The following is a 13,834-nucleotide window of genomic DNA, read 5'->3' on the forward strand; positions in this document are numbered from 1 at the left end:
TATAATGGCTTAACTATACTTAGTGGATGCTATTGGGGTTGCTCAACATTTTAACCAATTTTTCTCAAAAAATGCTTTCTTTTTCTTTTCCAGTAGTTGTTAAAAACACAGATACTACAAACCAATTCAATAAATCTTTATTCTTCTCCTTCAACAGAAAGGTCCTTGGTAAATAACAATACTGATAATTGGTAAATGACAAATGCTAAATCCAATAAGGAAGACATCATTCAGATTGCATCTATGGTAATGATAGAATCCTTACGTGAAACAGCACATATACTGATGGTAATAAACACACTTTATATAATAGCACCAGGGAAAAGGGTCAACAAAATAAATGTTTAGTAAAGGTAATTTTTAACACTCCAAACTTTTTTAAAGTGGTGGTTTCACATTATCCTTAAACAGAAGAGGACAGCCTAATCTTCTCCTGGTTAGCCAGTTGTTACTTTAAACAACTGATGTTCTTTTCCACACTACAATGATGCCCTCAAGGCAACTATCTGACCTGAACTGACTGGCCCAGGCCAAATTATTGTGATTTTTTTACTTCACATTAGTGTATTTTGTAAGTTTCCTATCTCCTCTTTATCAGATGCCCCCCTTGACTGTTACCCATATGTCACTTGAAGCACTTTATTGACCTTTTGTGAGAGACAATAGATAACACCTAGAAAGGGCCAGAGTACTTTTGTTTAAGTAAAAAAATGTGAGCTTCCCTGTACTTTGTTACATTTGCTGTAGTTCTCAGAGGTACTCTATTTCCACTACATAGAGGCACTGTGTTCTTTTCACTATGTTCCAAATAACATAGAATTTCAAATCATAGGAGAACTTTAAAATAACTTAGCCTTCTCTTTATTTTAAACATGAAGAACTCAAAGCTCAGAAAAGTTAAATGGTTGCCCAAGTATAAGCAACTCTTCCTGGAAGAAGAACCTGGGCCAATTATCTTTTGGTTTTTTAAATTTTATTCCATTACACTGCATCCTCAATACTAACTTGCCACAGCATCAAGATAACTGAGTTTTTCTGTAGATACTTCAGGAAAGCTTAAAAATATCCATTTCCAGCACAACCTCCACAAAATATGTACTGGGTTGATTAAGCAGTATATGATCTAAAAACAAGGCTAGTAGTAAATACAACTCTCTGAACTCAGAGTTTGAGTGAAGAAAGAAAGCAAAGAAAGTTAGCCATTGAGTATAACCACTAACTGTGGGGAGAGGAGGACAGAGATATTTTTCTATCTCCTCTCATGATTTAAATCTCTAAGAATCCTATTTATTATTGTCTGCTTTGTATATTTGATGCCTAACAGAACCCTTCTTAAAATCCTGGAATTAAAGTAGGAATGGAGACAATACAGGACGAGTAAGGAGTCTCAAGATTTCTTCTGTCTGACCTCACACTAGGAATTGCTGTGAAATAAATCACTAAAGAAAACTCAACTACAGTTCTCAATGCTTTAGGGAAAATGCAGGAATATTAGAAGAGAGAATTTTATTGGGTAAGAACTATTTTTTTCCACATAGTTTAGCACAATTAAAATTTTACTTACTTTTAAGAGATGAGAGAATCTGATATACTAGTTGATAGCTCATTTTAAGAGCAGATGATACACTCTTTTTATGGTCCCCTATCATTACTGAATTCTAAAATGTGGCTCATAATGAAAATAATCCAAGAACCGTAGTGTTTAAATAAAGAGAAAATTTGGGGCACAGAGGAAGAAATACCAAAGAAATATCAGCTATAATTTACTACCTCTGTTTAAATGCCTGACTATAGTATGTTTAAATGTGTTTTTAAATGTTGAGTCCCTAAAAAAAAAGCTGTCTCTCCAAATACGAGAGAGAGTCCATAGAAGATTAGTCCTATAAAAAGTACTGAAGAGAATAATCAACAACAACAACAACAAAAATACAAATATCAGCAAGGAAAGGGAAAAATTATAAAGATTATAATTAGCTTCTGAATAATAAATGATCATTCTATTCTTTTATGGTTTGTTTTGCTGCTAGATTTTGAAGGAAGAAAAAGCAGAGCTATGAAAAAAGAATCTTAGAGGATAAATGAGAATTTTTAAGCTAAACAAATAGCTGAAAGTCTTTCCTAGAAGAGAAAAATTTCAAAATTCACCCAAAAACCATTTGAAAAGATTATATACCAAACTGCAGTAGAACCCGCATCTCTAAAGCACAAGAGCCCTAGAGGGCCTCTGAAGCTATCAGAAGGTTCAAGGAACTATCTCAGCATGTCTACCATGATACACCTTTCAATTAGAAAGCACTCTACTACTATGTGAACAAATGCCACAAGAAAAAAAATTTTTAAGTAGAATATTTAAAGGTTAATAAATTAGACATCATATAAAATATGTAATAAAGTCCAATTCCTACTTATTAAAAAATTAAAGGTCAGAAGAATGAAAAGCAGTATGGCACAGAGGTTAAGAGCAAGGACTCTGGAGTCAGACAAACATAAGGTTGGGTTCTGAATTCAGCACCTAATAACTATATAACCTTAGATAAGTTACTTACCATAATTTATACCTCTTATCTTTGATCTCTTCATCTCAAAGATAGGGAGAATAATAATATCTACCTTAAAAAATTATTAAGATTAGATGAAATAATAGATGTAAAGCAGTTTAGCACAAGTCCTGGCACATAGTAAATATACAATAAATGGAAGATCACTTTAATTTTCCTATTATTGAAGTCTTGCTCAAACTTATAAATTATCTTTTCAATTAGTGCTTGTCATAATTCATCATGCTCTGCAATCTTAATGAAAATATTTTATTAGGAAAGTATACAGTTAAATAGCAATGCCTACAGTACTCCTAGCTCTTCATAACACGCACCATAGCCCAAAACCTCTTTCATCAGCTATTCACAACTTATGTAATTTGTGTACCTTGAAGAAACAGAGAGCTTTGTATGACAGCCTTACAGAAAACAAATCTATAAAGTAATAATTAAGTTCATAATACCTAAACTGTCTTTTGGTGTACAACTTATAAATTAGCACTGCCATGGAAATTCTAGGGCTAGCCAGCATTTCAAAAGATTCTGAATTTTCACAAGAAATATATAAAGGTGTATACTTCATCTCTCATACTATCGCAATATATAAGGAAGGACTGAAAAATGTCATTTCACACAGTCCATCCAATTTTTTCCCAAGTATGCAAATAGTATCAGTAAGTAAAACAGAATTTGTTTAACTTTACTTGCTAATATTATGAAATCACACTTCAAAATATAATATGTTAAACCAAAGGAAAAACAAATTTTGTAATGCAGTGAGATGAAACAGAAAGTATACTGGCCTGAGAAGTAATATCATTTATTGATTGTGTGTCTACATGGTTATTTTCTCTGGTTCTTAATTTTTTCAATCACAAATTGTGAGTTCCTCCCCCACATATTGGTAGCAAGGTAAATATAACATTGAAATAATTTAATAAATGGGGGAAAACTTTGAAAAACTGATAAGAGCTATTAAGACATACTTGATGTTAAGAGCAAATTTTTAAAGCAATGGAACCCTTGTTGGAAGATAACAATTACATCTGGTAATAAAGCAATAAATAACAAGCAAAAAAATTACAATACTAATTTAGTTTTTATTTTGCTGTAATTTAGATGAATGCTTTTCTAAAACTGTGCTATGTAACTTTTTTTTTCTTGATCAAAACTTTTTTTTTCTTTTTTTTTTGTTAACAATGGTCATTTCTTTATTTCTTTATTTCTTTATTTAGGCTGCGCCGGGTCTTTTTTAGGGTTCCTATAAATCTATTCTTATCCCAGATGATATAATTCAAAATATTACTTTCTAAATCAGTTTCTTAAGCTACAAAGAAAAAAATTTTTAATTTTTGAATTACTTTCTTAAGGAGAGTCACAGATTTCCTAAATTTGCTCTTTTCTTTTACTAAGGTATATTTTAAGTGAATAAATTATCACTCAACTAAAACATTACTGGCTTAAAGAAGTCTTAAGGTTACAAGAATACCGGGGTGTCCAGAAAGTCTTACCACCACAATATCTGGAATATGTAATTTTCTAAACCTTCAAACATAGGCAAACTTAAGAAAAACATGAATAAATATAATTAAGCCATTTAGGGGAATTCCAAGAACCAGGAACTAACTTTTTCTTAACAGAATATAGTTACACTGTGTCGATATTTCTCTAATAATCTCTGGTGCCAATAGATGAAAGCAGGAGAAAGATGGTTTACCGTCTCAAAAGTTTTGCACATGTCTCCCACTAGGCTCTTTCTTGCCTAATGTCCAAAGTTTATAAGGATCTGGAAATATTCTCCCAGGAAAACAGATATGAACCACATACGGAAATAAAACCTAAACTAAAATATGATATACTTTTTTAAAAAAAATGTATGCATCCCACATACTGCTAGTTTGATATTTCTAAAACTCTTGACCCTTTTCTTCATTATTTAACAAGATTGATTGGTATCATGTGTTTTCTGTTTTTCTTCTCAACTTTATCCGGAAATTAAAAGGCTAAACTATCTTCATTAAAAGGCAACTTACTTAGATCACTACCTTTAGATCCTAGAATGCAAATAAAATTTCTAAAAAATGCCACTTCTTTTCTGTACACCTGAAACTAACACAACATTGTAAATCAACTATACTCCAATATAAAATTAAAAATTTTTAATTAAAAAACAAAAACAAATAAGTAAATAAAATTTTTAAAAAGTAAAAAAATGCCATTTCTGGGAATGAATGAGTAATTTTGATTTACTCAATAGTTAAACTTTAAGTTAAAATTAAAAACCAAAAATAAATTTTTCTCCCTTTCATCTTTCTGAAATAATGAAATCCTAGCTAAGTAAAATGAAAATAAGACAAACAGCATCATGTCAAAGTCTCAGTCTCCTAGTCTAGATAGCAAGCCTCACAAAGAAAACATCTATCCAAAGCTATACCCTAAACAGTTCTCCAATTTTCCTGTTTGAAGCTTGTGATATCTCTTCTCCTGATTGTCACCAAAATTACAGAGCAGATAATTGGTTCTGATGGAGGAAAAGACATTTCAATCAAGGAGACTGGAGATGTAACTCTGCTGAGAAGCAATCTCTTTCGTATAGTCAGCAAACATTTATTGAGCGTTTAGTATGTGCCCAGTACTGTGCAAGGAAAAATAATAAAATGTAGGGTCCCTGCCCTCATGAAGCTTATTGTCAGGGAGGCAGAGAAACTAAAAATCACAGTATAGTGTGATGAGTGCTATGATACAGGAACAGGCCGCTTAGCAAGACAAAGAAAGGGATCAAATGCAGATGTGGCAGGTGGAATCAAAGAAGAAATGATCTCAATGTTAAATATAATGAGCTCAATATAAGTCAGTAAAGGGGAAAAGGAGAATTGTTCCCAAGAGAACAAAAAGCATGAGCTCAGAGGAATAAAACAGCATTATACATTCAGTGAACTACCAGTAGTTCCCTAAATCTAAAGCACAGCATGAATATGGAAGAGTGGACAGACACAAAGCTAGAGATAGTCAAAAGTGAAATCATCACGGACCTTGTATGCCAAGGTAAGGAATTTGAACTTTATCCTAAAGTTTATGTGGAGCCACAGAAAGATGTTAAACTGGAGAGTGACAAGTAACATCTGTCTTTTAGAATGAATACCTCAGCAACAATACAGAGAAATAACCTAGAAGAAAAAGACTATGCTCAGGAAGCCCAATCAAATTACGATCCTAATGATAAAGGCACAAAGTTATCAGGGCTTGAACTGAGGCAGTGGCAATAAAGATGAAGAAAAGATCATTTCAAGACAGATTTAGGAGGTACAAATAACTAGACATGATAAATGACTGGATACAAAGGATAAGGAAAAAAGAGGAGCCAGGACAATTTCCAAGTTCTAATTTGAAGAACTAAGTGTAAAGAGGAGTCATATATTCAGACAGGGAGGAGATACAGAAATAGGAACAAGTCTGAGAACAAAGACGATGCATCCACTTTGGAACAAGTTAAATTTAGGACACCTGGAGCTGAGGGAAAAAGTCTGGACTAACTAGTAGTTCATCCCAGTAAGTGAACAGAACAACACACACACAGTAAAAACCAAATTAGAATCTTATTGGGACTCTTTACTTCACATTATATTTAAATTTCATGGACACATAATCTAGCTGCTAACAATTTCTGGTGAGAAAAACTATTCCAAGAGAATGAAACATTACACTTTTCCAATCATGCTGATCTAATTGAAAAAAGGACAGACATGGGATGAGGGGACAGATGTCATTTGGAAGAGAGTTAAAGCTTCTTTTCAAGAGAATCAAAGGGATTGGAAGGGTCATTCCTTTAGCCCCCTTTATTTAGATCTAGCAGCACAGTAAGGGAATAGCTCACCTGTACTAAGGAGGAAAAACACTGGACTCCAGGACAATGAGAGCAAACTGCTTCATAATTTACTGAAGCTAAGTTGTCTGACTCTAAGATTTTGGGTGCTTTAGAAAGTTAAATTTACATCAGATATGATCTAGTACGGAAATTCTTGTTACATAGCTTTTTATGTTTTTGCCTTCTTTAAAAGAAGTGTCCTTGGTGAAAAGGGAACCCTCCTCTGCACTGTTGGTGGGAATGTAAATTGATACAACCACTATGGAGAACAGTATGGAGGTTCCTTAAAAAACTAAAAATAGAACTACCATATGACGCAGCAATCCCAATACTGGGCATATACCCTGAGAAAACCATAATTCAAAAAGACACATGCACCTCAGTGTTCCTTGCAGCACTATTTACAATAGCCAGGACATGGAAGCAACCTAAATGTCCACCGATAGATGAATGGATAACGAAGATGTGGCACATATATACAATGGAATATTACTCAGCCATAAAAAGAAATGAAGTTGAGTTATTTGTAGTGAGGTGGATGGACCTAGAGTCTGTCATACAGAGTGAAGTAAGTCAGAAAGAGAAAAACAAATACCATATGCTAATGCATATATATGGAGTCTAAAAAAAAAATGGTACTGATGAACCTAGTGGCAGGGCAGGAATAAAGACGCAGACATAGAGAATGGTCTTGAGGACACGGGGAGAGGGAAGGGTAAGCTGGGACGAAGTGAGAGAAGCATGAACGTATACACACTACCAAATGTAAAATAGATAGCTAGTGGGAAGCAGCTGCACAGCACAGGGAGATCAGCTCGGTGCTTTGCAACCACCTAGAGGGGTGGGATAAGGAGGGTAGGAGGGAGACGCAAGAGGGAGAGGATATGGGGATCTATGTATGCATATGGCTGATTCACTTTGTTGTACAACAGAAACTAACACAGCATTGTGAAGCAATTACACTCCAATAAAGATGTATTAAAAAAAAAGTGTCCTTTTTTAAAAAACAATTAATGCATAATACTATGTTCAGATGTTTTGACAGAGTTCTTTAATATTTAAAATAATTGTGCTGAAAGTTAACAGGTTTTCACTGGATCTTGGCTTAAAGCACTTATAAATTGTTATCAAATTACAGACCAAATAACCAAAGCATCATCTAGCTAATGACAGGATATTCTAATTGAAAGCAAAATACCTCCCCTAAAAAATACTCATTTAAGGGTTAAAACTGTAAGTGGAAATACATTAAAAATATTATTAATATGTTACAGATGACAAATTCCCAGAGCTAATTCCTAATTTTTAGCCCCAAACTTCATATATAATTCTTTTAAAAAATATAGAACAAAACTTGTTAGTTTTCAAAATTAAACCGCATATTTATTATCAAAAATCTGGGAGTAATATTTCAAAATCATCTCCTTTTTTAAAAAAAATGCATGTAAAATACAAGAAAGCTCATAAAGTCAAAAGTAGTAAGGACCCAGGTTAAATAATATTTAAAAGGTATGTTAAAGATGCAGAAAATTAAAAAGATCTACAGATAGACAGATACACATACCTGTTTTATTTTCTGCATCTTTAACATATCTTTCAAAAAATATTTAATCTAGGTCCTTACCCATCTATATATATCTAGTTCTTCATTTTATATCATATGTGAATCTCTAATAATCTGTACATGTGAATCAAATTAAGCTAAATGCACTAAGAATACTTGTTTTTAAAAATAATTCTATGTCAATCTATTTAATGAAATGTAGAATCATTAACTTTGTAAATTAAGATTGTCAACTTTAAGATTTGAGGGAGTCACACCTGTATATGCAGATTTTCTTAAAGATCATTTCCAACAATCTTATTTTTAAGACTATTGGACTTAAATTATTTCAAATCCGGTAAGTTGAACAAAATCAATACTGAACAACATACCTTTCAGATAAATTAAGGCTTTGGTGAAGAGGTTCTAATTTTTGACATGTCTCTAGGCTGTCAACAGATGTCGAAGGCAATGAGTCTGATTGCACCTTGTTGGCATCATATAAATTAGCATCATTTTTAGGTAGGGTCTTTCTGAATTTTCGTCCTAAATCCGTCCATAGGACATTCGTCAACACAACTTTGAGTTGCCTGTTACACACATAAATAATTAATACATACAGTACTAAACATTATATAATACATGAATTCATCACAAATTATAACAAATGAAAACCTCCAGGAATTCTAAATTCAGTTCTTCAAGAAATTAACCAGAGTAGTAAATATCATAAGTAAAAATATGCCTAGTCATTCTCAAATATACATGAAAAACTAAAGCACATTTCACTTAAATTGGGACTTTCTTCAGAATTCTATCTAGTATACTACATCTGTGGTCACACACACGTACAGCTGTTGGATTGCTGGTAACCAATCTGTGCCTGGTCACACTGTAACTGGAACAACAACATACATCTGCACATCACATCACATAGGCAACTGCTTTCTGCACTAAAAATGTATTCTTGTTTTAGTATTTGATTCGGAAAACATAATTAAAACTAAGGGTAACAGTACAACATCTACAATCTTAACCCTACATAGTCTTAAGATACATTTAATTTTACCTTATTTCTAAAAATATGTCAACTTAAAACACTAACTGTACCTACACCAATTTCAAAAGTAAAACTGATAAATCTAAGCACTTCCAGCTCTGCCTCACTACATTTTGCCCATTACTCATTCAACACATCTATGTGCTGATAATACTTGAAGAACTGTGTTCAGTTCTAGAACCATGAAATATAGTTCCTGCAGGACTGTGAACAGGCTACCAAGTAGATGTGAAACAATGTCAAATGAGGAATGGCTGGAAGAATTGGAAATGTGTGATCAGAAGAGTGTCTATTCTATTCCCCAGTACCAATTTTAGGCACTGTTTGTTTAACAAATGTTAAGAATATTAAGAAACAGAAAGCAAAGTGTTCGTGTATTTTTAATATAAAACAGAGCTCAAAGAAATCACTTGTTTGCCGCAGCCACTTGGGGCTGTATCTTCAGATCATCTGGAAGAAGCGGGATACAAGTCTTCAGAGGAACCTCTATAGAACGCACTGAAACTCCAAACACTTTAAGTTTACAGATTTTAGAATTATCATTAAATAATAAAGAGATGAGTGACATTTCTATGAATGAATAATAATTCATTCTTTGTTCAACAAGTACTTACCAAATACCTTCTAGGAAAACAACTGTACTAGTAGAATCTGGAGATTCAGCAACAAACAAAAGAGTTACAGTTCCTGTCTTCATGGAGCTTACATTCCAAAGAAGAATTACCCGATCAGTTATTTAATTACAACTGTGATGAGCAATATGAACAGAAAATACAGGTGCTGCATGTCTTCTGAATGAGATCAGGGAAGGTTTTACTGAGAATATGACATTTACGCTGAAACTGTCCAAAGGAAACAAGTGGAAAATGGAGAGTGGTTCAAAAAGGAGGACAAAATGTAAATGCTCAGACATGAGTAAAGCTTGTTCAAGGAAATTAAAGGACTTACCTGGCTCAAGTGCTTAGAGTGAAGAGGAAATTTGTATAAGATAAGGATGGGCAGTTAGGCAGGACCCTGTGGACTATGTTGAGGATTTGAAACTTTAATGTCAACAACAATATCAATCCCCTAGTTTTAACAAGAGAATCATGAGACAAGAGCTGTATTTTTAAAAGATGACTTTGATCTTTTATGAAGAATAAAGAAAACACCAAGAGAAAAGGGTAATAATGAATTTAGAGAGGAAATGGTGACTTAGGTATAGTTTAGTGGAATGGTGGGAGCAGAAATGGGAAAGAAGAAAAGGGACACAGACACAGCAAATGTAGGCAGTTGACAAACAGCTACGAAAGGGGGATATAGGACAAGAGCTGAAGATAAATGTGAGATGCAAGAAAGGTCTTCTTAGTTAGTTATTGGTTGGTTAGTTAGCTTAACATAGAAAATTTCTGTGTAAGTTTCAGTGCTTATGGGAAGACGTCAACAGAGTAGGAGAGGTTGAAGATACAGGAGACAGGATAATTAACTTTAAGTTTCTTAAGAAGTAGCATAAAAAGAGCTAATATTTACTGAACATGCACCGTATACCAGGAAGCATGTTAAGACCTCTACAATGATTTACTTCACTTAATCCTCACAACTACTCTGTGAAGTACAATGGTAATTATTCTTCTGCAACTGAGAAGACCAAGAATAGAATGATTAATAACTAAGTCCAGAGTAAAATGGGTGAGTAGTGAGAGCGGGATCCAGAGCCACACACTCTCAACTCTGTTGCCAGCACTCTTAACTGCTCCACTGTGCTGGTTTATGGTGGGAGAAGAACCCCTTTTCCTTCTTCCAGAAACCAAGATCATTTTTTCAAAGTGATACAAAAGGTAAAAGAACACAGGCTTGAGAGAAAAGGCTTCAAATCATCACTGTGGAGAGGGGGAACACAAGCTGACTAGAGAAACACAGTATGATTATCTTGAAGTTGCGGAATCCAGTAGGGTTAATAACCACAAATTTATAATGGCATAAACATACTGTGTTTTGTGATTTTTTTTCCCATCACTGCTCAGCCACCTTGGTGTCAGCACAGTGCAAAAAGATAATTAGGTTCACAAGTGATTATTAATTACGAAGGAAAAAGGCACCTTTATAACTAAAAATCTGGTAGCTACCACCTTAACCAAGTGATCAAATGTAAGGCCGCCAACAGTGGGACAAGCAGACATTATGTATCCCCTGATATGATGCAATAAGCAAATAACATCAGCTATGAAGTACTTTTGCCAAAAATGTAACATGAACCTAATCATGAGGACAAACCCAATTATAAAAATCTAGAATGTAGGACATTCTACAAGACAACTGGCCTGAACTCTTCAAAAAAGTCAATGTCATGGTTTAGGGGGGTCGGGGGGAGGCAGGGGTTATTCTAAGATTAAGAGACTAATGAGACATAATAACCAAAAAATAAAATGCATGAACCTCAATTTGACCCTAGATTTTTTTTAACAAAAGACATTTTGGGGGACATTTAGAGAATTCTGATTCTAGACTTTATATTACATGATAATATGAAATTATTATAAATTTTCTTCATAATGTATTGTGGTTATCATGTAAAAGAATTTTCTTGTTCTTAAGAAGTGCAGGCTAAAGTATTCAGAGGTGAAGTGCCTGATGTCTGTGACTTACTTTCAAATGGTTCTGGGGAAAAAAATGTGTACGTGAATGTGCATATGTGATATGCACTTACATACATGTATGAAAAGAGACTGAGAGAAGGCAAACGTGGGAAAACGTTAACAACATCTTGCGTGTTTGTTAGACTCTTAACAAAATAATCCCGCCTGGAATCCTGTACCAAAAAAATATGAAACAGGGAAAAAAAGTTATGCATGAAGATATTCATCACAGTATTATTTATAAAAGCAACAAAACAAAAGCAAATTTAAATTCCCAGCAATAGGGACTTCCCTGGTGGTCCAGTGGTAAACAATCCTCCTTCCAATGCACAAGACGCAGGTTCAATCCCTGGTCAGGGAACTAAGATCCCACATTCCCCGTGGCAACTAAGCCCTTGCACTGCAACTACTGAGCCCGTGCACCTCAACTAGAGAGAGGGAAAAAAAACCCGCATGCTACAACGCACACGCACCACAACGAGAGAAGCCTGTGCACTGCCAATGAAAGATCCCACATGCTGCAACAAAGATCCCACATGCCGCAACAAAGATCCCATGTGCCACAACAAAGATCCCATGTGCCGCAATGAAGACCCGACACAGCCAAAAATAAAAAAATTTTAAAAATTAAAAACATAAAAATTCCTAGCAATAGCAGAATGGTTAAGTAAACAATGATAAAGCCACTTAATGGAATGTTACTTATTAGTCTCTTAAAATCTTCTACTTTAAATTTTAAGAGTGACTGGCTGTGTTTTTTTCTTTCTACTTGTCTTTACTTCTATTTTCTACACTAAGCAAGTACTATAATATTTATATAAAGAGAAATGTCAACCAATTAATTTTGTAAAGAATGGTAAACATCTTTACCTAGCCAAAAACTATCTATTGATTAGTGAAAAAAAATTATTTTTTACATTCAGGACTACTCTTTTATAGGTTTTACAACTGTACAACTTAAAATTCTAAATGATCAAATGAAAATACTTCTAAAATCTTAAGGATATATAAGGTATTCTTTTCGTCTGAGAAAACTACTGACTATTAGTAATTTGCTAAATTATTTGGGAAAATACCCCAGTGGTAATTTTAATGATTTTAAATATGAAAATATCCAATGTTGGAAAATGCCATTTTTCTATTCACCCAAACCAAATAAGAATCACCATTGGTGATTTTACTGGTAATTCTAATAGTTGGCTCTAAGTGAAAAAGACAATTTGGATTCTCTGTGAAAATACTTATTTCATGTTCATAAATTTGCTTTATTGCAATCTGATTGACTAATAATATCCTAAGGCAGAAGTCAGCAATCGTTTCCCCCCAAATTAAAGGTAAAATTTTTAAAATTTCTATATATTTAAATATATTTGAACACTTCACAAGAAAGACATATGAATAGCCAATATGCACATAAAAAGGCACTCAATATCATTAACCTCATCTTTCCAGTCTTTAAAAAAAGTTTGTCTTTTCAAAAAAGGGGGGAGGACAGCGAAATATTTCAACAGACACTTTAGAGAAGATACAAAAGAACAATAAGCACATGAAAAGATGCTCAACATCATCATTCATCAAGGAAATGCAATTAAAACCACAATAAGATATCACTACACATACATTAAAAGGGATGATGACAGAGATTGACCATACAAGCGCTGGCAGGAGGGTGGAAGAAGTAAAATTCTTCTGCACTGCTGATGGGAATGTAAAGTGGCACAATTACTTTCGGAAAACATTTGGCAGTTGCTTAACAAAGTTGAAAATGTACTTTCAATGACCCAGCAACCCATCTCCTAGGTATTTAACCAAAAGGAATAAAAACATGTCCACACAGGTGCTTGTACATGAATATTCACAGCAGCTTTATTAATAGTATTAATTTTTCACAGAACTAAAACAAAAAAAAGTTTAAATTTGTATGGAAACATAGAAGACCACAAATAGCAAAACCAATCTTGAGAAACAAAAACAGAGCTGGAGGGATCAGGCTCCCTGATTTCAGACTATATTACAAACCTACAGTAATCAAAACAGTATGATACTGGCACAAAAACAGAAATACAGATCAATGGAACAGGATAGAAAGCCCAGAGATAAACCCATGCACATATGGTCACCTTATCTTTGATAAAGGAGGCACGAATATACAATGGAGAAAAGACAGCCTCTTCAGTAAGTGGTGCTGGGAAAACTGGACGGCTACATGTAAAA

At 33.8% G+C, this 13,834-nt stretch overlaps 1 protein-coding gene across 2 annotated transcripts in view; it reads right to left on the bottom strand.

The window, feature by feature from the left end:
• SENP7 (SUMO specific peptidase 7) overlaps positions 1 to 13,834 on the bottom strand; it is a 148,373-nt gene that overhangs the window by 73,265 nt on the left and 61,274 nt on the right. For both annotated transcript variants that reach the window (XM_061194127.1, XM_061194126.1), the window contains one exon: positions 8,338 to 8,535. In XM_061194127.1, coding sequence (XP_061050110.1) covers positions 8,338 to 8,535 — 198 coding nt within the window. The remainder of the gene's footprint in view (positions 1 to 8,337; positions 8,536 to 13,834) is intronic.

The sequence above is a fragment of the Eubalaena glacialis genome, chromosome 6 (genome assembly GCF_028564815.1).
Source record: "Eubalaena glacialis isolate mEubGla1 chromosome 6, mEubGla1.1.hap2.+ XY, whole genome shotgun sequence".
Taxonomy (NCBI): Eukaryota; Metazoa; Chordata; class Mammalia; order Artiodactyla; family Balaenidae; genus Eubalaena; species Eubalaena glacialis.